The 22,216-nt window shown below is 44.3% G+C and overlaps 3 protein-coding genes across 3 annotated transcripts in view; 2 read left to right on the top strand and 1 right to left on the bottom strand.

The window, feature by feature from the left end:
• Nucleotides 1-22,216, top strand: part of pycr3 (pyrroline-5-carboxylate reductase 3) — a 404,375-nt gene that overhangs the window by 62,134 nt on the left and 320,025 nt on the right. The window lies entirely within an intron of this gene.
• LOC140311520 (GDP-L-fucose synthase-like) overlaps nucleotides 1-22,216 on the top strand; it is a 344,973-nt gene that overhangs the window by 76,473 nt on the left and 246,284 nt on the right. The gene's annotated exons all lie outside the window — the stretch shown is intronic.
• nos1apa (nitric oxide synthase 1 (neuronal) adaptor protein a) overlaps nucleotides 1-22,216 on the bottom strand; it is a 166,905-nt gene that overhangs the window by 19,009 nt on the left and 125,680 nt on the right. The window contains exons 9-10 of the mRNA XM_072388897.1: nucleotides 14,867-15,032; nucleotides 12,312-12,488 (exon numbers count right to left, since the gene is read on the bottom strand). Coding sequence (XP_072244998.1) covers nucleotides 12,312-12,488; nucleotides 14,867-15,032 — 343 coding nt within the window. The remainder of the gene's footprint in view (nucleotides 1-12,311; nucleotides 12,489-14,866; nucleotides 15,033-22,216) is intronic.

Here is a 22,216-nt window from a genome sequence, read left to right as displayed (position 1 = left end):
CACATTTTCCTTTGCTGCTCTCTGTGACTCACCACATAAATGTGGAATGAGTTCATACCATTTTCTTTCTTTTACGCTGGGAAATTACTGCCCAAAACTAAAGAAAGTAAGTGAATGAAATACATTAAACATTGCAGATTATTTGGATATTCAAATGTCTGACCTTAAATCAAATGGGTAAACGCTGAAATCCAGTCGAATGATCATAAGAATAAAAGGAAGAAACTACAAAGGCATGAGGCCTGCAGGTTGTAGCCAGACGTGTTTGGGTGCCTTCAGTCTCCTCAGTATCAAAGTCATCAGATCAATAATTCATTCAGCCATTTGCCACATCACCGTCTGTCTGAGTGAACAGCTCCCCGGAGAGCATGTGTCTGAGAAGAACAAGTGTGGCCATGAAAGACGAAGGAAGGGAAATGAAGCAGCAAGGAAAAACCTTCCAGTTGTTCTGGTTAATTCGGTCACTCTGCCTCTTACTGGGTCAGCCTGTGTGCTCATAGAGACTTTCGTAGGAAATGAGCTCCGAATTGAAGATATAAAGAGATTAAAAGCTGTTGAATTGAATTAATGGGGTGGAAATCAGGTGCACTCAGTGGCCAAAACTATTTCTACAAAAATCAAAAGCATTGATGAGGTTTAACGTTGATCTGGGATGGAGGTAAGATGTTCCAGCTAAGAGTGAAGAGCTAAGAGTTGGACCACTGCAGGCACCACGGAGCCCCCTTCTTATTCCGACTACTGTGTCATAATGCCTGCTTGGAGGCCCATGTCACGGTAAATCTGCATCTACATAGAAAGGTATTCCTCAAAGTCGGGACTTTGGCGGGAAAATGTTGGTCTGCAGAGAGCTTAATGCGCCTCCTCTGAAAATAACATGTCATCTGGACCCCAGGAGAAGCAAAGCATCCCTCTCTGAGAGTTAATTCCCTCCACATCAAACGGGAAAGCAGACATGTTTTCTTGAACCAGACCTCGTGCCAGAACTGTACCGTGGAACATCATTAAATACTTTCGTGTTAGGAAGGCAAATCACAGAAACAGCAGCAGAAGAAAGATACAAATGAGTTAATGGAAGCATAAAGGGAGCCATGAGTAAGGTGGACTTGTTGTGGGTTCAGCACTGTTTGCCACATCGTGTTTAGTCTTTGGGAAACACAGTGAAGGTATGGTGGCTTGTTGAACTGGGGCACGAGTTGAGATACGATATAACTAGCAGCTTAAAAAAAGAAAAGCTTTCTTGTATTTTCCGTTCCTGTTTGCCTCGAGGAGTCATTTCTCTTTGAAGCCGAGGCTTGCTGTCCCATTTATTTGATATTCAGCATGCATGTGTTTTACATTTGTCAGCTGGGTTTTTCTCAGCGTATATAAGAGGAAACATGCAGGAAGTTAAAGATGGGACCAGACGGATGGGCTGATTGACAGATGTGGCAGAGACGTCTGGAGCTCCACGTGCTAAATTTGGTTCAGCTCTGCATCACGGAGGCATCAAAGCAGCCACATCTGGATGTCAACGCGACAGAGAAGTGAGGGCAGCCTCCAAACTTTATCCTTTTCCTTGTGAAGGGTGAGACAATTGGAAGCGAAACGCCTCGTAAAGGAGGTGTAAAAAAGGTTTGTGATGCCAGTAGAAACTCTTCATGTGTCCGTCAGCACTGCTTCGCATTAACAAACACTGGACACATGACACTTTATCCTGTTTCTGATGATCCCAACTCTCTGAGATCATTTCAGGCCGCAGACATCAGCCCCACACAGCGGGACGGCTCTCCTGATGCTACGTAAATGTTGTTGCTCTTGTTTTCAGAGTCTAAATATGAGGCCTTACGGTTGGTAAACATCTGATGTCTGTAAGGACAGATGCTAGCGGCTGTTAGCATCTTCATTGACCGGTATAAAAAGGGCTAAAGAGTCTGAACATAAAGAATAAAACATACGTGTGTCATCAGTCGAGCTTTAATAAAGGAAGCACCAACATTGTAGCTTTGATGGGTTATTCTTGTGGAAACTAAACTGTACGTTCTATATTATTTCTGCTTCCACGGTCAGAAGGTGGATTCCTTTCAGTGAAAAAATGCACCCCTGCACAACGTCTTGTAGGCTTGGGAAAGGACCAACTTGGCTGTTCTGCAGCTGCCTTTAATCTGCCTGGTCTTTCAGGCCTTTTGGCTTCGGTCTCGTCTTCAAATGCAAAGGACACGCTGGAGCTGACCCGTCGAAGTTTTAGGCTAATGTGCAATTATTTTGAGGTGATGTGCACAGGTAACCAGAAACCAGCCAGAAAGGTAACCCCCCCCCCCAACATCTGACACAGAAGCAAATGATCTAAAGCCTATATTTGATCGTAAACAGTACAGATGTGGAAACAATCGTGTCCATGTTGCACGGATGCAAAGACACACTCGAGTGTCTTTAAACAGGAAACATTATGAAGAAAAAGATCAGGAACTATAGTTTAAACTCCACAAGGTTTGGCTGCCAGGTGCACCAACAGCTTTGGTAAATACAAAGAGCTCATTGAAAATAAAGCGACCTTGTAGCTGATGCCTGAAAAGAAGCAGAATCTATTTGTTCACTCCAGCGGTTCACTTTGTGGGAGAAGACGAGATAAATCTTATGTGAGTGTAAGAAAAAAGGTTTTTAAAAGGTCTTTTTTTAAATCACTATGGACTACCTGGAAATATGTTTATTTTCATCAGTATCTGAGAGAACAGGTCTTTGGATGTGTACCTGATGGATGGTGGCATCTACAGTCATTTCCAACTGTGCCTGCAACCTGCACAAATGCATCTCCATGAACAGGATCCACTGATTCTACTCTTTAAAGGAGATATATCAACAGCAGCTGCTCTGGTACTGAAACCATGACGCTACCTGAAAAGAGCTGACACACAATCTTTGGAACAGGTAGAGAGGGGGGTGCTCACAGAAGTGTCTAAGAGGAAGGCTGGGATGCAAAAAGCTCATCTATCGGACATTTTGACAGGGCGGTGGGAGGGAAATCCCCATCAGGAGTCCAAATTCAAGCCACAGCGTACATTTAAATCCCACAGGGACCTCTTCCATCAAGTCTGAGGTGTTGCATTAACATGTTTCTGCATAGTTTAACATGGATGTACCCAAAAAAGAGCCTCTTATGCTCTCATTCATTCGTTTGTGGCTATGACAGAAGGCACCACATAGAGGAGGCTTTCAGCTGTTTACACTCTGCCACCAGATGGTTTGAAATCCTACTCTTCATTCCTTTTTATGCTTTACATTGTTTTTCACATCTTACACAGAACCCGACAGCACTTTAACCTCATAGGAAAGCTCTATTTGATCCAGTAGTATGAAAAGAAACTGCATCAGACATTCAACAGGAATATGTTTGATGCCCAGGATTCGAAGGTGTGTGTTGGGTCTCGGTTGGCCTGCGATAGATGCTCCTGTGTGTGCCTATAGGTGTGTCTCTGCAGGTGAGAGGCTGAGCTGCAGGTCGCGCATCGATCCCTTGCTGTCCCAGCCGTTAACCCCAGTTTCAAACAACACACGTCTGTGATGGGGAAATCAATACAAGTCACCAAAGCTCGCTCTGCTTGGCTGGACGAGTTGGCAGCGTGGTGCTCAGATACCGACAACAACCACTATCGAACATTTGATTAATGCAGAGCAGAGGAGGAGTGTGAGAGAGGGCAAATGAGATAAAGATGGTTTGGTTGTTATTGCATCTGCAGACACAAGATAATTCCATCCGACTCTTTGTTAGAGCACTCTGAGGTCACCTGACGGACAGAGACTGTGTCAAGAAGAGGCGTTTGAGTGCATACTTACACCACATATTTGTTCAGAGTGGCTCAAAACGTACAGGCTTTAAAACAGCAACTGCAGCACGCCTTTGCGTCCTAAAAGTCAGAGCAAGGTAGATGTTTTCACTCTCATTCTGCCACAGCCAGAAAGCCACCGTGTTCCTCGAAGTAATCAGAGGCTCAAACAAGAACACAACTTCAAACTTTCAAATTGCAGCCACAAATAGGCAGCCTCCGCCTCAATCTGCTGCTGCTTAGCAGCTCATTTTAAACTCTGGGATAGGTGCTTTATATTAGTCAACATTTTCTGAGACTCACTCTTCCACAAAGTAATAACTGCCCCCTCTGTCAAGGTAAAAGCCAGAGGGCAATACCTCTTCTGGAGTCACACAATATGACTCCCTGTTGTATGAAACAGACTTCTGAGAAATGCTGTGTCTGACATATTTGAGAGGTCGGAGGAAAAGTGGGGTTCAACAGATAAGAGGAGAACAAGGCAAAGGTGGGGCACGAGTGATAGAAATACAGATGATATGAAATGGAGGAGAGACAAAAAGAGAATATTTACCCCCGAGGCTGAAGATACGGAGGAGAATACAAAGGTGTGTTTGGAAGAAGAATCCACTTTCAGATATGGAATTCGTTTAAAATGCAGACAGAAAATGTTAATGTTGTGCAAAAGCATTTCATCCTCTGCATTTCTAAACATATCAACACTCTGAAAGGGACAGAAGGAGAAGAACAATGCGATTATGCAACAACGCCCTGAACTACTGAGACCAAGATTCATTTAATTTCCTTCCATGAATCTGAATGTTGCAGCAATAAATGAGTCAAAGCTGAGATCCAGCAATCAGAAACTATGACTTTTACTACAGCAAAAACCCGTGAAAACCAATAAAATCTAAAGGAAAAATGTGGGTTTGATTAGAAAAGCAGTTAAAAACTACGATATAACATCATGTGCAATACTTTTACAGCCTCCCCTTTATCTCAAACCTCTGCAACTTCAAATCATGCTGCATTCACTGCTCCCTTGGTTTAAAAAAGAAACGAGCTAATAACACCACACCAGCACTTTGTCAAATGTTTTATAAGATTAAGAACAGCAAGTGGAAGATTTCACTTTCCTCTGTGGGCTCATTACAGGGAGTGAGTAAAAACTACAGAGGTCAGGGTCCATAAACCTTATCTGAGGTCCTGACTCAAAAATATATCCAGCTGTTGATGTTTCCTACAAACCAGAGGCTTAAAATTCAGAGCTATTATTTGCCAATGAATGCAACATCATTGGGCAAAAACATCAGTCATGAAGCAGTGGTTTCTGACTTAAAACGCAGAGAAATGGACAAACAGTGATACCAGGAGCGAGGGCTGGGCGATAAAACGATAACTATCGAAGAAAAGTTATTCCTCGATAGATGGAGGATATGAAACGGGGTCAATATACTTTTTGATAGATTACATTCGTCCATCTTTTGACAGACAACACCAATAGCCAATGACAGTGAGAGTTGTGCCGTGCTGAACCAATCACGTGGCTGGAATAGAGCCATGCTAGCAGCTAGCCGTGGCGTGTTTGTTTGTGCTGCTGCAGCCGTTTAAAAAAAGAAAATGAGTGTTTTCCCTTGGAAGAACTGATAGAAGACGCAGCCCAAGGCGTAAGGGATGCCATTGTTGATGAGAAGGGCCCGAAAAGTTGGGTGTTGTGGAGGCATTTTGGGTTTTTTAAGTCCGACACGAAACAGAGTACTGTGCACTGCAAATTATGTCGAGCACCTGTTCAAAGACAAAGACAGGGAATACCGCTAATCTTTTTCATCACCTGAAGCAGCGCCACCCTGTGAGCACGGAGCATTCAAACTTTTACAAACGCAGCCCGCAACAAGTGCTAATCTTCCCCCAATAACTACGCCTGTGCAGCAGCAACAGAAGACCATAGAGTCTGCTTCATCCAGCGCCGTATGACAAAGAATCCAAGAGACAATGTGATATTACAAAAACTGCAGCTTATTCTATTGCAAAAGACACGCTACCAAGAAGCAGTGAAAAATAAGGCGTTCAAGTGGATGCTGAAAGTTATGGACCCGATATATATTGTTATGGAAGTTTTCAGTCGCTTCCTTCCTAATACCTCTGATGAGCAATGAAATAGAGAACTTTGTTAACTAAGTTTTTATTCTGCGTTGCAAGGAAAAAGATCAGTCAGTCCACACCATTCAGCGGCAATGGTATGAAAAGATCCAGACAAAAGGAACACAGAGCATTTATACCTGAGGAGGGGGCTTTGTTCTTTAGATGTGTAACCACACCTCCAGGGGGGGCAGGATGCAGTCCTGATGATAATTAAGAAACAGGAGGTTAAAACAACTATCTTATCTGAGTGTTAATTAAGAGGTAGATAGTCTAAAACAATTAGCGTGTCTGGGTGATACAAATGGTCAATGTGGATTGGAGAGTCTGTCAGTCCTGAGACATAAAATCTACCATCACAATATCGATATCAACCTATATAAAGAAAAATATCGTGATATGATTTTTTCCCATATCGCCCAGCCTACCGAGAGCTAATGTCGTCATTTTTGATTGGTCGATAATCTTCTGCCGGACTGTTACTTCCGCCTTTCCATCAGTGTTTTAACCACTGGGGCCAATTCAATGCGAGACCTGAGACCAGACGGCACCTAAAAGACGGGTCAGTACCAGCTGTCAGTCTCCGGACTGCAGGGAAATGTAGCCTTTTCTGCTCAGACGGCGCTCTGAAGTACTTTTTACTGCGAGAACTCATTTCCACAAGAGAATATCTCAGGGGGAAGTGCATTCGTGAACATCTATTTTCTGAAAATCCCCGTCAACGAGTCTTCGACAACCTTTGGGGAATGAGTCTGCAGAATGAGCACTTTAATTATTTGTGCAATAATATTAATATTAACAATATTAAAATGAAGTATTAAGTAGGTCTGATGTGTTTTTACTCAATTTTAATGTTTCATTACCACTAAATCACAGCATAATATTACACTGAAGGCACAGAGCCATGATTAATATGAATTAAATGAGAATCTACGGAAAGCATATGAAAATAAGTAAGTGAAGAGGGAGAAAAGAACATGTGGAGGAGAAGGTTTGAAGGAAAACAGAAGTGTCTGTCCACGGTTTATTTGAGTAATTTCTTCGGGCTGTGAGGCGATGATCCTGAACCTTGATGTCCTCCAGCTGAGTGATATTTGCTGCGTATCTCCACCCGTCTCCCTTAATGCCTCGTCACCTCTGAAATAAAGATGTAGGCGGACCCAAGCAGGTTTGCAGGAGACAAAAACGTGCTTTGTGAGGCGGGACGGAGAGCGTTAGCTGAGAAGTAAGCAAAGCTGCTTCCTAACTGCTCTGTTTGGGTCTTTAGGACGATGATCTGATTCGAGCTCTGTGAGAACAAACATCACCTCAGCAGGTTCTGACACATTTTCATCAGGTCCTTTTGGCTCTAAATGTCGGCCATGATGTACGAGAGATCCTTCACTGGTTAATCCTCATGTGTGACGGACTTTGGACAACGTTATCTCTTAATACTTACACCTTTAGATGCCAAGTGTCTACCGATTGTGTTTATCCAATCAGGCTAAAGCTCTCTGCAAAGGAGACTGGGCCAGATTCCCTTTAAGTCTCTGTTATATGCACTGTTGCCAAGTACCGGACTGTCTGGTTTGAGTGCTGTGCTGATAAACTGGAGCACAAAGTGAAAACTCTGTGGTTTTCCCTGTAAAACAAAATGAATGCTTTAATATTGCATTGTGCCTGAAGGCCGTACACAGTAGAGCTTAAACAAATGAGACCCCTCTTGGCTGTCATCTGTGAGTCACTGTTCTGGCACAAGAGAGGAGTTTTTATATCGAATAAAAGAAACAAACAGTGTTCCTCGAGGTCCAACTAATCCCAGCTTTACATAAATTAAAACGGAGGGAGATGTGTGGACAAGTGAAACAGAGAGCAAACACGCTGCGACTACCAAAACAAACACGGGTCTGCCTGCAGAAGTCAAGGACACGGCAGAAAGCAAAGTTTGAAGCAGAAAAATAGTCTTTGACTGTGAACAGAGCTCCTCTTTCCAGGCAGAGATACCAGCAAAGTTCCTTCATTAGGCCCAAGTGTTTGTCTGTGATGATGGAGCTTTTTTCGGTCCCAAACCAGGAAACGGTCCCCCTGAACCAACCTAAAGGAGATACGTGCATCTCTGAGACCCACAGCTGTGGGTTCAGATCTTATATTAGCACCTGACATCAGGCAGGAGCGCACGCATTTTAAATTTCAATCTGGCAAAAGATGTCTCTGTGGTGATCTGTGGAGGAGAGGTTATGTGTGTAATCAAGAAAAGACAGAACAGGAACTGGGAGAATAAAGGTATATGCATCAGCATTTGTTTTACGGCTGATATTCCAGCTGAGATGATGTGATGATAACAGTAATAATGTCAGAATGAGTGTCTTCAGATTGGACTTGAAGCTAAATATCAACACATTTGTTGTTGCTAACAGCCCAAACTGCCACAGAGGCGTTCAGACCGAAACAAACAGCAGCTATGACTCACTTATTAGCAGTTAATACGTTTATGCTGCTGCCATCTCTGAGGATTTTAGGATGTAAGCGTACATTTTAGGCTGCTGTGGTGAAATGTGCTGAAAATGCTCATGTGATAAACCGATAACACCAGCTGCAGCTCATTAGGTCTCATTTCCATCAAATGACCTCGACATTAACGTGTGTTGGTCTAACAGTTGCTAACAGCATTGTGCTTTCTGCAGCGGCTCATATTTAAAACATTTTCTTCCTATAAACGATTCTGTGATATAAATGCTAATGTTTAATCTGTCCTCTGATGAATAACAGCAGCTCGGCATCCCGGACCGCAGCCGACGCCTTTTCCACCTCAGGTTATGTTTATTTTTCAGTTTTTCCTCCTTTGTGGAGCTTCGGCACAAAAGGGCCGGTGGACTGCTTCAGACAGACGTTAAATTTGATCCAGGAAGCTTCTTCATTACAGCCAGTGTGAGACACACAGCAGAAATGAGGAATTCACAATATGCCTCAGGGGCCTGATGCATAAACAAAGGGTTCATGTGTTTTCCCGGACACACAAACTGATGTCTATACAGGGCAAACACCACCAGAATGTCTTATTTAAAGCTGGAATATGCATCCAACATGGCAGAAAACAAACTTTTGTCAGAGTAAAGCCTTCCCTAACTGTGGCTGCTGCTCTGAAAGACTGCAGGTGAGACCAGTATTCAGAGATTTCATCGTCTGGCACAATGCTAACTGCTAATTTGGGACGCCAAAGACAGTTAAAGAAAATCTCTGCCCATCTGTAGGTTCGTGCCTCCCCTCTGAGCTGTGTCTTTGCTCATGGCCCCAGAGCTGGCATTGTGTGAGCTGCTGTGTGTTTTGGCCCCTTGTTTTAATGCAGACGTTCCTTTTTAACATCTGCAGGGTCCTTTCTTCTCAACTTTCAGAGCTGATGCCTTCTGTTACCCCCCCCCCCCCCCCCCCCCCCCCCCCCCCCCCCCCCCCCCCATTCAGCAGTTTTTATTCTGTTTGTGATTCAAGAACTGAGACCGCCAAATAAAACACGATTTATTTCCGGCTTTATTTTCCTTTATTTGCTTCTTTTTTTGTCGCTGCTTTCATTGACAAGTCCGTTTAGAGGCTGTTCAGACCTGGTGCCAACATCTGGATGATCGGATCACAAATGGACTGTGCTGAATACAGGTGTGAATACACAGATGTATTGAGTAAGCAACCAGATCCAATCAGTCAGACATTCAGAGGTGTTCCAGGCCACTTGAGTCCACAATCTTATGATAATCTGAACATAACAGCTTGGCGATTCTGGGTCCTCCTACTAACCCGATGTGACTCCAAACAAGCAGCTGAGCTGCCACCAGGTTGCTTTCTCGCTCTCCTGGATTCTGGAAAAATTACATTGCGAAAAAGTAGTCAAAACTCAGGATAAAACTCGTCTTTCATGTTTAGTTCTGCAGAGACGGGGGATCAAATAAGCTCCGTTTGTCCTGGGAGTCGCCCTTTAAAGAGCCTCAAGCTTATCTGCAGCTAGCTCAGGGCAGAGGAGGGCCGTAGGTGTTGTTGTTGTGCAGCTGGCTTCTGTAAAGTATCAAGTAAGGGGTCAGATATAAGCTCAGAAGGTTATTTTTACACAAAGTTGAAGAGTCCTTGGGCAAGACACTGAGTAGCCATGTGTAGACTGAATGTGGCTTCACTTTAAGGGGTCAACGACACTAGAAAAGCTCATAAGTACGGCCCATTTACCATTCATTCCAACGCGATTTATTGACAGTGACTGTCCCTGCTGCGTTTACTGTATCATAAAATATTTTGCATCTATTAACTCAGCAGAATCTCTGCTTTCCAGCTGTACGTCACATATAAAAACCACTCCTGCACGATGCAGCTTAACCAAACAGGAAACAGCTGACAGCAAGCCGGTGAGCTGTCAGAATCTCCGGGATAAACACAGTGAGACGAGAAGCCGCACTGACACTGAGCTCTGCAGCATTGGGGATCATTTATTTTGTGGTTCTCTTCTTCTCTCGCACCGCATGTGCTACGATTCCACCATAAATGGGACTCAGGTGACTCTGAAACATGTCTGAATAATCGTGGAGTCGGAGAGAGAAGCAGAACTTCTGACGTTCTGTTAGTTGCTCAGCTGACAGCTGAATGATGGAGGCTACGTGATTATTTGCGGCTAACCGGCGGCTCACATCAAAAGTGGCATGAGCAGCCGGCTGCCATTCATTTTCAATGTAAGCTGGCGTCGATCAGCGGCCGGCGTTGTGAGCTTCATGAGTGTCATTCAATTCATTTCAATTCAATTCAATTTTATTTATATAGCGCCAGATTACAACAATTGTCATCTCAAGGCACTTAAGTAATAAAGTCCAATTCAAGCCAATTGGAATTCAATTCATTGTAATCATAATTAATTCATTCATATGGAGCCAATTGAAAAATAACATCCGAGCTAAGGAAACCAACAGATTGCACCGAAAAGTCATGAGCTTCAAGAGTTGAGAAAGGCTCAACTTTATGCAAATGAGCAGTGATGCGACGCGGCGACAGCCAATTAGGGCCGATCTGGATCCCGAAGGCGGAAAAAAGCGGAAAACGGCAGAGCACAAACACAAAGAAACACAAAGAAGGCTGCCCAGAGTACGATCCATGATGGAAGAGGGAACCGATGTATGGATGGATTATCATATATATATCTGCTAGTTGCTATACATATAAGCCCCGCCCCTTTGGCTGCTTCCGGCGGCAGAAGAAGTAGAAGCGGCGGGTTGTCGTGAGCGAAGCCCAGGTGGTCGCTCAGGAAGCATGTGGGGACGGACTGTAATGCCAGGTGTGAACACACGCACCCAGCACTGTCCCCCGCCCTCCACCGTCCTGGTGCTAACGTTTTAGCTTACTGCACACTATCTGCAATTACTGAGATCTATAAAAGAAAACTTTGTAGTTTTGCAGTTAAACTACACCCAGTTTTATGCATCTGGCCCCAGGAATGTGCATCTGCTTGGTTCGGTTACAGCCTTTTTCTTGGGCTCATGTATTCACCCTTGATGAGTTAATTCACCGACTCACTCAGACGTTGACAGGGTTTTGTTCTGTCCTACAGGTCCAGAGTGACGTGCCCACAGCTTTCAATTCCAGACCAAAGACTGCATCTTGATTCTTGATCTTGCCAACGTAATATTTAAGCCTTTCTGGTCACACAGTAGGTGCTGATAATATCAGATAAGAGCTGTTCCACACCAAGATAACGACCGTGTACGAGGAAAAACTAATTATAGTCATTGCTGATACTCAAAGAGTGATGTTGGACACTTGTTTAATCTGACATTTGGGAATTTTGTTGTAATACATAAATATTCAAATGGAAAAATAAGCTGCGAGTTCATTTGGATGCTGGACTCTGTATACTCGGGTGAGCCTTGTGCACATCAGACCAAGGTTAGCTGACAACATGTTACCCTGACAGAGCAGTTTTAGGTGAATGGACAACAGTGGAGGCTCAGTTTTATCTCAACAGGCTTCTTCAGGGGGACCAGTTAACGAGTCACACCGCAATTTCATCTCCCAGACAGTCGGGAGCTCCCCGTCTGTTGAGAACATTGAGCAGCCTCAGCGTCTCCTCATCTGTTCCCCAACCAAAGATCTCCATCTCCTCCTCTTCATCCTCCCCCTCATCCTCATCTTCCCTGTCATCGCTGTCCTCTGAGTTTGACTCGTACTCTGAGGCGATACCCGACTCGCGAAACCTAGCAAATTCCAGACAGCTCAAAGATTTGACTTCGCGGGACAACGAGTTTGCCGGAGACCCAGAGACGTCTTGACCTTTCGTCTCTGCCCTGTTCATCTTCAAAGGTGGAGGAGGGGAGGGGAGTCGAGGAGGTGGAGGCCCAGGGGGTCCCGGGAGGAAGCGGAAACGCTCCAGTTTGAGTAAACACTGGTCCCTACCTAGTGGGCTTCCAAGAGTCCCGTTGGAAGAAGCAAAGACGTTGCTGCTCCCATCTCTGGCGCCAATTGCCGGCAGGTTGATGGCTGACACCTCAGGTTTAGGCGTGGTGGGGTCGCAGATCACCGGAGGTACGGTTGACCGGAAAGTGATCTCCAACAAACTGTCCTGGGAGCCCACTGAAAGAGGAGACAAGATGATAAATAAGCATTTTTACAGCACTCAAAGTCCCGCCTCACAGGTGAGGGCAGGAGGAATTTAACTAAATAGGTTGCTACAAACACATCGATGCAGCCTCATGCAGAGTTCGTAGAAAATAACAAGATAAAAAAGACACATTTCAAGGGATTTCATCATCATCGGGGCTCCTCTGTGAGACATTCCCACAGTTTTTACAGGCACCCAGCACAGACCTGCAGCTGAAACACGCTACAACCCAAAAATAAAACATTAATAATGACAGAAGTCGTGTCCTCCTTCATGCAGGATGGCAGCTGCAGTCAGTTTGGATTCACAGAACTGAAGCAGCAGCAACATTTCTCTTCTCAGACCACCCATGCAATGCAATGAGGGGCACAGTTTATCAACTGCCCCGACGATGCATTTCCACTTCCTGTTTTCTTCTTTTGAATGCAAGCCGAGGTAAACTGAGGGGACATATTACCTGACATATCATTTCTGAGGTGTTTGCTAAAAGTACAGGAGCCCTGTCTGACTACAGATGACAAGAAGGGTGTGATGCTCATTTCCAAACATCGCTGGTGTTGGATTTGTTTTGTCAAGCAGACTATCAGGTGCCTTTTAGTGAGAAATGGTTCTCCCATTCAGGCTTGAATGGCGTGGTGCAGCACTGATGGCTGCCCGTTAATGCTAGCTCACACAAAACAGAACAAAAGCCAAACAAAAGCAGCCTGGATCTCATTCAGACCGACTGTTTCCTGATTTATCAACCTGGGAGCCAGATACTCTAGATCAGTGGTTCCCAACCGGTCTGGCTTCAGGACCCACCATCATGTTATAGACGAGCTGCAACCCAGGAAAACTTTTTACATCTCAAATTTCTTTAATGAAAACATGTTGCAGTTTGAACCTGACATGAAATAAAATATCACAGTGTGTCAATAGTTTAACGATAAACAAAAGCAAAAAAAAGAGTGTGACGGCAGAGGAAAAATTCCCTTTATTTATGTATTTTAATTCAAAATCAGAAAGTGCATCGAGGTCGTTCCCCTCTTTTGTTCTCAATATAAGAAAATCCATATTTTATGTAGTCAGTTTCTGCGTTTAGCCATGACCGCTCTGATATGAAACCGTAGCTTTTCTTCTATCTGTGAAATGGCGGGAGTCGATTAGCATTAGCATCGTCGCCACCTACTGTTTAGGAGTGTGAATAGCATGCATTCTGAGCCCTTCAAAGTAAAAGCATTGTCATTTTCCTGAACATTTTTTTTTAACCAGTCAGAGTCTGGTGGCCCATTGAAAACGGGTCTGCGACCCACTTTTGGGTCGCGACCCACCAGTTGGGAACCACTGCTCTCACTCCAACATGCACCACCGCGTGTGAGACCTTGCATGGACACGTGTCTGGCTTACTTCGTTGATTAAATCATGCACAGAACTCCTGTTGAGGCACAGATGCAAACAGAAATGTGTACGAGAATATGGTTTATTTTGAACCAAAATGAAACAAACACTCCCAAAGTCTGTCCCTGCCATGCACTCTGCGTCAACTGGTGAGAAAAATGATCCATTTTAATCTATTACTAACCGAGAATGATTTCCAATGATCTGAAAACGCTCTGCAGGCAGCGTTCACTCTGTTTGAGAAGTCAAAGTATGCCGAGAGACGTAAGTGTGAAAATAAGTCGTCAGTCCTTATCTCTCAATTACTGTGTGTCCATAGAAAAGCATTTAAAGTCCAACTCAGAGACGGCAGAGAGAAAAGATTTTTCTCCACCGTGTTGCTCAAATGTTTGCTGATAAGAATAAAGATTGATTCCAACAGGGTGACATTTGGAGGGCTGGCTGGGCTGAGAAGATTGTCTGAACAGTCGAAGAAGCAGCTTAAAAATGTGTGAAGCTGAGGGGAGAAAGACGGAGGTGACAGACTGGGTCAGGGATGACCGACGGCTGCAGGATGTGCACGGACTCTAATAACCAATCCAGTCGCACATCAATACTCAGAAGCTTTAAAGCAGGAATTCCATTAAGTCTGGGACTGGTGTTAACTCTGTAAGTCTGTTGTACGCATGAGTGGACACTCATGGCTGGATATTTCCTCTGTTTTTCCATCCATCTTCTCAGGAGAGGCACTGGTGGTGCCTGATAAACAAGGCGGGTTACCTCAGCAAAGACGGGTCTATTACAGTCCTAACATGTTACGTGTCCTTTATCAGTCACTCTTTTGATGTTTTCTGTGCTTTGATTGAGTGAAAACAGCTTTTGCTCTGACACTTTGACCCGTGTTACTGTGGGGTGGAACTACAGAGGCCGCTGGATAGCTTGAAGACCATCTTTTGTTTATGTTTATGCATTTTGAAGTCACTAATCAACTTACTGGAATTTGGTCCAGACATCTTGGTTTCCAGCTCCTGGATCTGTTTCACCAGCAGGGAGATGTGCTGCAGCAGGTCTTTGTTCTGCAGCAGCAGCTGGTGGACTCGAGCCTGGGCCTCCAGCCGAGCCGTGGCCTCGGCACTCAGCTGGTCCCTCAAGAGATGGACCTGCGGCGGAGGATGCAAACAGGGATAGTTGTTGAATCAGGCATGGTTTAAATCCTCCAGACACACCAAGCACCACTCCAACTGCAGGCCAGAGCCAAACTCTGCTGCGTTGTTCTTGTTTTTGTCAGTAAAGTTAGGAGTCAGGGTTATCCGTTTCCAACCATTTCCAACTTGTTTTTCTACCAGTTGCATGTATGCCTGAATGCTGCAGCTTCAACAGATTAATGAGGCCACATTTGTTACACATCCCACGTCTGAGAAGAGCCTCTGAGACCACAGAGTCTGAGCTGAGCAACAAAACTGAAGTCAGAATAACACTCGTAGCAGTTGAAAACACATGCTGCTTCCTCTGGTCGCACAGATAACCACCAACGCTTGATATAATGTTGCAGTGTTACAGAGTACAGAGTCTCAGCTCCAATAAACTTTAAATTAAGACAATAATCTTGAGCCTCTTCCTCCATCAGAGGAAACATTTAGTTGTTTTCTTGATTTATCCATGTCACAAAAGCTAATTCTAACTCCAACAAAAGGAACCACTTCAATATGAACGGATTTAACTCACATTTACATTCATTGAACAACTGCTGGGCTTAAGTCTAAGTGTTATTTAACAGGACCGTGATCGTGGGACGAAATGACAAAGAAACTGTGACTTTCAGTTGTTTAACTGCAGTGCAATTCATTATCACTTTTATCTGATCACATTTAAAACGTCTATGAGAGGTAAATGTTCAGGCCGTGACGTGTGAGCAGCCGGAGGAGGGGATTCAGCTCAGTGGGAGGCAGCCACAGATCCATCACCACATGTTTTAACTGCATGTTCATTAATCAGAACCGTGTTTTCACAGTCAGAATCGATCAGACAGATCAATCCAACTCGCAGGGATTGTTTAAGGTCACATCCCAAACATTTCACCTGTGCACAGAACTGACAAAGTTTAGAGTTTGATAAATATTAGATCAGTCTTTCATCTTGTGGAAATGTCTGTTCAGTGTGTGCTTTGTACCAATTTGTCTTTCAGTCCCAGTCGATGGCCTGTTGAATTACCTTGAAAAAACCTTGATTTTCTCCTTGGAATAACTTGACACCTTTCATTCTTACCACACCATGTTATGAGGACCTGCGTTAGAGGTCAAAATAAATAAGAAATACAATTTTACGACACTGACAGACATCAGTTAGAGCGGATTAATAATCAGAGATCAAGAAGTACAATGTCAGGTAGGATCTGTTTAAATACCTTCGGGCGTGCTGAAGCAGGGAAAACCTGCAGGACAGCGGCCCTCGAGGACTGACTTTGGACCATCTGAGGTACTTGTTTACAATTAAGATCTGCGTATATCCATATAAGGGAGTGAACGGGGCTTAGAGGATGCAGCCTCTAAATAAGGCATTATCTGTCTTTATTTCACCAATACTTTAAGAAGAATGAATGAATGAACGTGTGCTATAGCTCTGTTAGCTCATAGCTGCTGTGTTGTTGTTATTGGCGGCTATCGGGGGGCTTATAGAGGGCTTTCTACACACTCTCTACTGGGATGATGTCATCGACACGCCCCCCTGCAGCACAGTTTATTCACTCCGTGCTCTGTGACAGTCGGCTAACTTCACACAGAGTTTGCTGCTGATAGTTTTGTGCAACATGGCAGGATATTTATCAGATTTTGACGACATGGACGACAACTTTGAGTAAGATGGACGTTCTTACCGGAGTGAATGAGCTGTGCTGCAGCGGCGATGACGTCATCCCAGCAGACGAGTGTGTAGAAAGCCCTCTATAAGCCCCCCGATAGCCACCAATAACAACAACACAGCAGCTATGAGCTAACAGAGCAATAAATATCTTTAACCAAACTGTTCTTGGTGAGTAGATGAACGTATTTCATGCCAAAAATAAGGTCCAGGTTTAAAAATACCGGAGTTCCCCTTTAAGAGAACGACAAACTGAAATACCACAAATAAAATGAGCTCTCTGTAATAGTTGCTGCAGAAATGTATGTAAAGAAGAAGATGATGTAGGAGATGAACAGCAAACAGCTTGATTCAACTTTAATGTTCACTTCTTCTCTTGGAGGATATGCAAAGAGTCTTAAAAAGTTAATTTAGAATTTAGTGGGATTTTACTCTGGAAATGTGTGGACAGCTCAGCTGAAGATTGAGGCATTACTGCTGTACAAACAGGAAGAAAGTCTGCTTAATGGAGGGTTGGGCTAATTCGTTATGTAAATCAAGTATATAAGAGGCTGCTTTGACAGGGACTGCAATGAGGTTAGATAGAAAAAACACAAGAACACTCAAAGTAACACTCAAACAACCACATGCTGCCCAATTTCATTAGTTTTGAGTAACTTTAACCAAACTTTAACAGACACCCTGAATGCAAATTCACCCGGACAAAGGGACGAGCCATAGATAAAACATCTTTTCTATTGAAATCTCTCTGCCTTTGTAAAATTTTAATAGAGGTCCAGCAGAGCTCCTGTGGCAGCTCTGATCCTCATGTAACCTTAATGCCACAGTGTGCAGGATTAAAGCAGAATCCATTTCAATTTACGACTGAAAGGCTAAAATTTCCTTTGCTCTTTGAATCATTTATACAGAGGACACCATTCAGTCAGTGCGTCCAAACACACAAATGCACACTCAGACTCCCAGTGACTCCCTCTTTTGACTCAATAATTCCCCCCCGTTCAGCCTCTCACCCAAGTCAGGCATCTCCGATCCGGAGCACGTAACTGCTTTCAACAGTTTCAGAGGAGAAATCTTCAAAGTCTCAACTCTCAGGCATGGTTCAGAAGAGGCTCAATGTCAAAGAAAAGCTCATATTAATGATTTTCTGACAGGAGAGGCTTTGTAGCGCTCAATGATCTGATTAAGCCGAACCCTGGAGTTTAATCAGGACCCAGCAGTTCCAAATATCATCGGACTAAAAGCCAAAGAAATAGGGAGCCACTCAAAGAAGCTGCAGGAGTATGGGGGGGCATGTTGAACAGTGACAGCCCGGAGGGGCTCCTCATTGTTGAGCAGGTCATTAAGCATCTTGTCAGTAAAACATTTATGAGGCTGCTCTGAGAGTCAACATTTCTTTCAGCTTAATAGTGCATCGGAGGAGGTGTTTACGGCATTTCTGGGGGGGCAGTTTGTGCAAACGCAGCTGTGTATTTTCAGAGCACGGTGCATTGTGGGTCTCATGTAAAGGCAGGAGTCACTGACACGTAATGACTCCCAGGTTCCTCTTTTCAGCTCGCTGTGACAGCATGGAGCTGGTTACTTTGGCTGCATGACATCAGTGGTGAGAGACGTCAAGAGAGGAATAAAACCCCAAAGCAAGCAGAGTAAGAGAGAAAATCACAAAACTGTGTAATTAGAAGAACATGCCAAGGACGCTCCAGCATCCTGCGCCATGAGAGTGCTTCAGTTTCAAGTTTGTGTTGGTAAAAACTATCATAACATCACTCTGTGGTTACATGAGTGCCTTCGGATCGGATTAAAGGCTAAATTACAATAAGACTGAGTTATTCAGCTCATGGAGACACCTTAATCTGACAAGAAAACGGATCGGATCGGGTTAAAACCCCGAGATAACTCGATGGATCGGATCGAGCGTTCTGAGCATGCTCCAGATTTTTTCCCGCAATCGTCACCCGGAAGTCGAAGGAGACGATATTCCTGTTGTTGTCGTCAGAAAGAAAGAAACAACGCGATGGAGAATGCGCCGTTGTGCATCGTCTGTGCCATAACCAGCTCATCACAGATGGAGAGGGACGCAGCTTCATCTCGCTCTGCGTTCGCCATCTTTCTGAATGCCTGAGTTTGTTGTTGTTGGTGGTGAAGACGCCAACAGGAAGTGGCTCTATTAGCGATAGCTGAAATGGGGACAGCGCCACCTATGGTACCGGGGTATGACATGCTTTGTGCCAGTGATTCCATTCATTCACCGCCATATATCCAAGGATAATTACCCTCAGATAAGGAGCAGAACCCAACTGTAGCTATAATCCAGTTAATTTCATCATGTGGACCCACTGAATGAGTCTCAGTCCAGATTGTTCTGCTTTATGGTTCCACAAGGACGCCGTCAGAGCTGGACTGTCCCGTTCTACCTTCAGAAATGATGTGGAAAGGAAGCTCAAAGAAGGTCTTTAAGCACAAAGACAAAGAAGGCAAGTCTGACATTTGGAGAAGTTTCTCTATTGTCCATGAATCTCTTTATTAACAGCCTATAAAATTACGTGTTTTCTCCTGCGGGACGGGAGAAGACACAAAATCGTACCGGGGTATGACATGCTTCAACAGGAAGTGGCTCTATTAGCGATAGCTGAAATGGGGACAGCGCCACCTATGGTACCGGGGTATGACATGCTTTGTGCCAGTGATTCCATTCATTCACCGCCATATATCCAAGGATAATTACCCTCAGATAAGGAGCAGAACTATAGCTGTAATCCAGTTAATCTCATCATGTGGACCCTCTGACAGTTAATGTAGCTAATAAAGAGAAGCTAAAACTCATGCTGCACTATTTAGGTTTAAAAGCAGAACATTAGAGTTGTTGATCCTCTTAAATTGTGTCTTATGACCCAGTAGAAGTGAATACTGGTGGATTCATTGGTCCATTTCCCATGCTTGCTGTTGTGGGGTTGCAGAGATGTGAAGATTCTGACAGTAGAGACAGGAGGACTGAGTCATCGGCATAGTTCACAAGATGGGTATGGGGCTGCCTGGACCTGCGCCACCTATCGTACCGGGGTATGACCTGCTTTGTGCCAGTGATTCCATTCATTCACCGCCATATATCCAAGGATAATTACCCTCAGATAAGGAGCAGAACTGTAGCTATAATCCAGTTAATCTTGCATCATAATAGCATAATTTAGCCATTAATCTGATCTGATGGCACTCATGTAACCCCACTGACTGACCACCACGTTCTTACAGGAGCCCAGAAGGTACAAACTGGAGGGCTGCATTGGGATTGGGACCCAACTCAAATCTTGCGGGAGCGGGCGGCTAAAAAACCCAAAACACTGCGGGATGTAGCCTAGCGACAGGATGTCAATAAAAGCTCAAAGAAGGTCTTTACAGCACAAAGATTAACCAAGTCTCAATTGTCCATGAATCTCTTTATTAACAGCCTATAAAATTACGTGTTTTCTCCTGCAGGACGGGAGAAGACACAAAATCGTACCGGGGTATGACATGCTTCAACAGGAAGTGGCTCTATTAGCGATAGCTGAAATGGGGACAGCGCCACCTACGGTACCGGGGTATGACCTGCTTTGTGCCAGTGATTCCATTCATTCACCGGCATATATCCAAGGATAATTACCCTCAGATAAGGAGCAGAACCCAACTGTAGCTATAATCCAGTTAATCTCATCATGTAGACCCTCTGACAGTTAATGTAGCTAATAAAGAGAAGCTAAAACTCATGCTGGACTATTTAGGTTTAAAAGCAGAACATTAGAGTTGTTGATCCTCTTAAATTGTGTCTTATGACCCAGTAGAAGTGAATACTGGTGGATTCATTGGTCCATTTCCCATGCTTGCTGTTGTGGGTTGTTGTGCAGAGATGTGAAGCCGCCATATATCCAAGGATAATTACCCTCAGATAAGGAGCAGAACCCAACTGTAGCTGTAATCCAGTTAATCTCATCATGTGGACCCTCTGACTGTGTCACATCATTTTAATGTGGCAACACAAAGCTGTCAATATTCTGACAGTTTATCAAACATTTCTGGGTTTCACTGAATCCGACACATGACTGAAATAGATTTCAAATTTAAGTTAGAAGAAAAGCAGTTGGGGGAAGGAAAAAAAACCCACATCTGAACCCGTTGACCAGCACAAACTCTGTCCGGTTATCTGTCTGTGAAGACTGAGACAAAACAAAAAGCGGGGGCCTCCGGTTCACTTTGACCCATTCACATTGATTCATGAGCAACTTCTGCTGAGGTGCTGAGATTTTAATCACTTCAGGACGAGACAGGCGAGGTAACTCTCCAAGTCTTTTTGATCTGAATATCAAGTTCATCCACAGAAGTATCGAACTGACTATAAATACACGACGAGGCATTAATAAAACAAGTTCATCTTCCTTAAACTGCTCGTATTTCTGGTTTCTGACAACCAAAAGCCATCCCTAATCTGGTGTTTTTAATGCTTCTTCAGTGTCTCTCATCTTTCACCCTGTTTTTCATTCCTAATTTCACTCTTCTTCCTCTTTTCTGTCGTATAAAAAGGATTTTTTTGGGTGAAACTTCATCCCTCCTCACTTTAATGAGGAGCAGGAGGAGTGAAGAGATGGAGTCAGATTGCACAGGCTGTCTTCCTCCTCCTCCATCATCTCCATTCCTCCTTCTCCTCTTCTATTCCACTTCCTCCTCCTCCATCATCTCCATTCCTCCTCCTCTATCCTCCTACTTCTCATCCATTCCTCCTCCTCCTTTCCTCCTCCTCTATCCTGCTACTTCTCCTCCATTCCTCCTCTATCCTCCTCCTTCTCCTCAATTTCTCCTCCTCCATTCCTCCTCCTCCTCCTCTTCTATTCCACCTCCATTTCTCCTCCTCCATTCCTCCTCCTCCTCTTCTATTCCACTTCCACCTCTATTCCTCCACCTCCATTTCTCCTCCTCTATTCCTCCTCCTCTTCTATTCCACTTCCACCTCCTCCATCATCATCCTCCTCCTCCATTCCTCCACCTCCATTCCTCCTCCTTAATTCCTCCTCCATCCTTCTCCTTCTCCCCTTCTATTCCACTTCCACCTCCATTCCACCTCCTCCATCATCTCCATTCCTCCACCTCCTCTTCTATTCCACCTCCATTTCTCCTCCTCCATCCTCCTCCTCCAACCAGACAGAAAAACAAAGTTTGAGGAAGATAGTCTTCCACTTCCATCATCTTTGTACTTAGCAGCAAATAAAGCTGATTCCAGATGATGTTCTGACCTCTGCAGACCTAATTTCTAAAGACCGACGCCCTGATGATGGCTTCGGGGGTGTAAATGACACCGAACAGGATCCGTCCTGAGCTGTGGGAGAGAGGAGCTCGTCTCTGATATATGCTGCATTACTGCAGATCAGCCACTCCGACAGGTTTATACAGAGGCCTGTCAAATTAGTCCCAATGCTGTTTGTCTCAGTGAGCTGCTGCTGCTGCTCCTGAAAGGACGCCGAAT

The sequence above is a fragment of the Leuresthes tenuis genome, unplaced genomic scaffold, assembly GCF_036924035.1.
Source record: "Leuresthes tenuis unplaced genomic scaffold, fLeuTen1.0.hap1 SCAF_7, whole genome shotgun sequence".
Classification (NCBI taxonomy): domain Eukaryota; kingdom Metazoa; phylum Chordata; class Actinopteri; order Atheriniformes; family Atherinopsidae; genus Leuresthes; species Leuresthes tenuis.
This window is presented reverse-complemented; position numbering and strand designations above follow the sequence as displayed.